General features: G+C 63.3%; 1 protein-coding gene across 1 annotated transcript in view; it reads right to left on the bottom strand.

Annotated features, from left to right (window-relative positions):
- Positions 1–908, bottom strand: part of RASSF1 (Ras association domain family member 1) — a 5138-nt gene that overhangs the window by 1058 nt on the left and 3172 nt on the right. The window contains exons 2-4 of the mRNA XM_017732356.1: positions 749–853; positions 382–670; positions 128–134 (exon numbers count right to left, since the gene is read on the bottom strand). Of these exons, the coding sequence (XP_017587845.1) occupies positions 128–134; positions 382–670; positions 749–853 (401 nt within the window). The remainder of the gene's footprint in view (positions 1–127; positions 135–381; positions 671–748; positions 854–908) is intronic.

Here is a 908-nt window from a genome sequence, read left to right as displayed (position 1 = left end):
TCGTGTCACAACGGGGACACTGCCACGGGGACACTGCCACTATGGGGACATCGCCACCACTGCTGCCATGGGGGACACATCCATGGTGACAGGGGACACTGCCACAAAAGGGGGATACCAATGCTACAGGGATGCTGCCACCATGGGGATGCTGCTACCTAGGGAAAGCTGCCACTATGGGGACACCACTGCCATGATACTGCCACCATGGGGGGACACTGCCACTATGGGGACACCACTGCCACGGGGATGCTGCCACCACCATGAGGGACACTACCACCCTGGGGACACCACCACCATGGAACTGCCACCACGCAGGGGAAACTGCCACTGTGGGGACACAGCCACCACTGTAAGGACAGGGTCGCCATGGGGCACTACCTTGCTCATCCTTCTCAGACCTCTCGAAGAGGGCGAACTTGCGGGGGTTGTCAATGACTGTGAACTTGCGGAGGAGGGCGTCGATGACCTCGCTGGCACGGGTGTGCGAGAGGATGTGCAAGTGCTTGACGGTCCCCTTGGGCAGGTAGAAGGACGTGCGGCGCTTCACCCCCTGAGGGTGTGGCCGCCCCGCCTGCAGGGAGGGGACCCGCTTGGTGGCCGGCACGGAGACAGGGCGAACCAGCTTCAGCTGCACCTTGATGAAGCCGGTGTAGGAGCCATCCTTGTTCTGCAAGACACCAGTGGTGGCGTGAGTGGGGTCAGGGCAGGGCACCGTGACCCCCCCGGCCGTGTGCCGACCCCGTACCAGGCTCATGAAGAGGTTGCTGTTGATCTGGCTGTTGTACTCCTTGATCCGCTGCTCCACCTGCGCCTGGTCCAGCTCTGTCTTCTCCCACTCGCTGGGCTCATCCTGCGCGACAACAGCGGGGCTGAGCGGCACTGTGACTGGGGGGGACCGGCCCGCC

This window comes from Corvus brachyrhynchos, unplaced genomic scaffold, assembly GCF_000691975.1.
Source record: "Corvus brachyrhynchos isolate BGI_N302 unplaced genomic scaffold, ASM69197v1 scaffold4, whole genome shotgun sequence".
Classification (NCBI taxonomy): Eukaryota; Metazoa; Chordata; class Aves; order Passeriformes; family Corvidae; genus Corvus; species Corvus brachyrhynchos.
The sequence above is the reverse complement of the archived record's forward strand: the minus strand, read 5'-3'. Positions and strand labels throughout refer to the sequence as shown.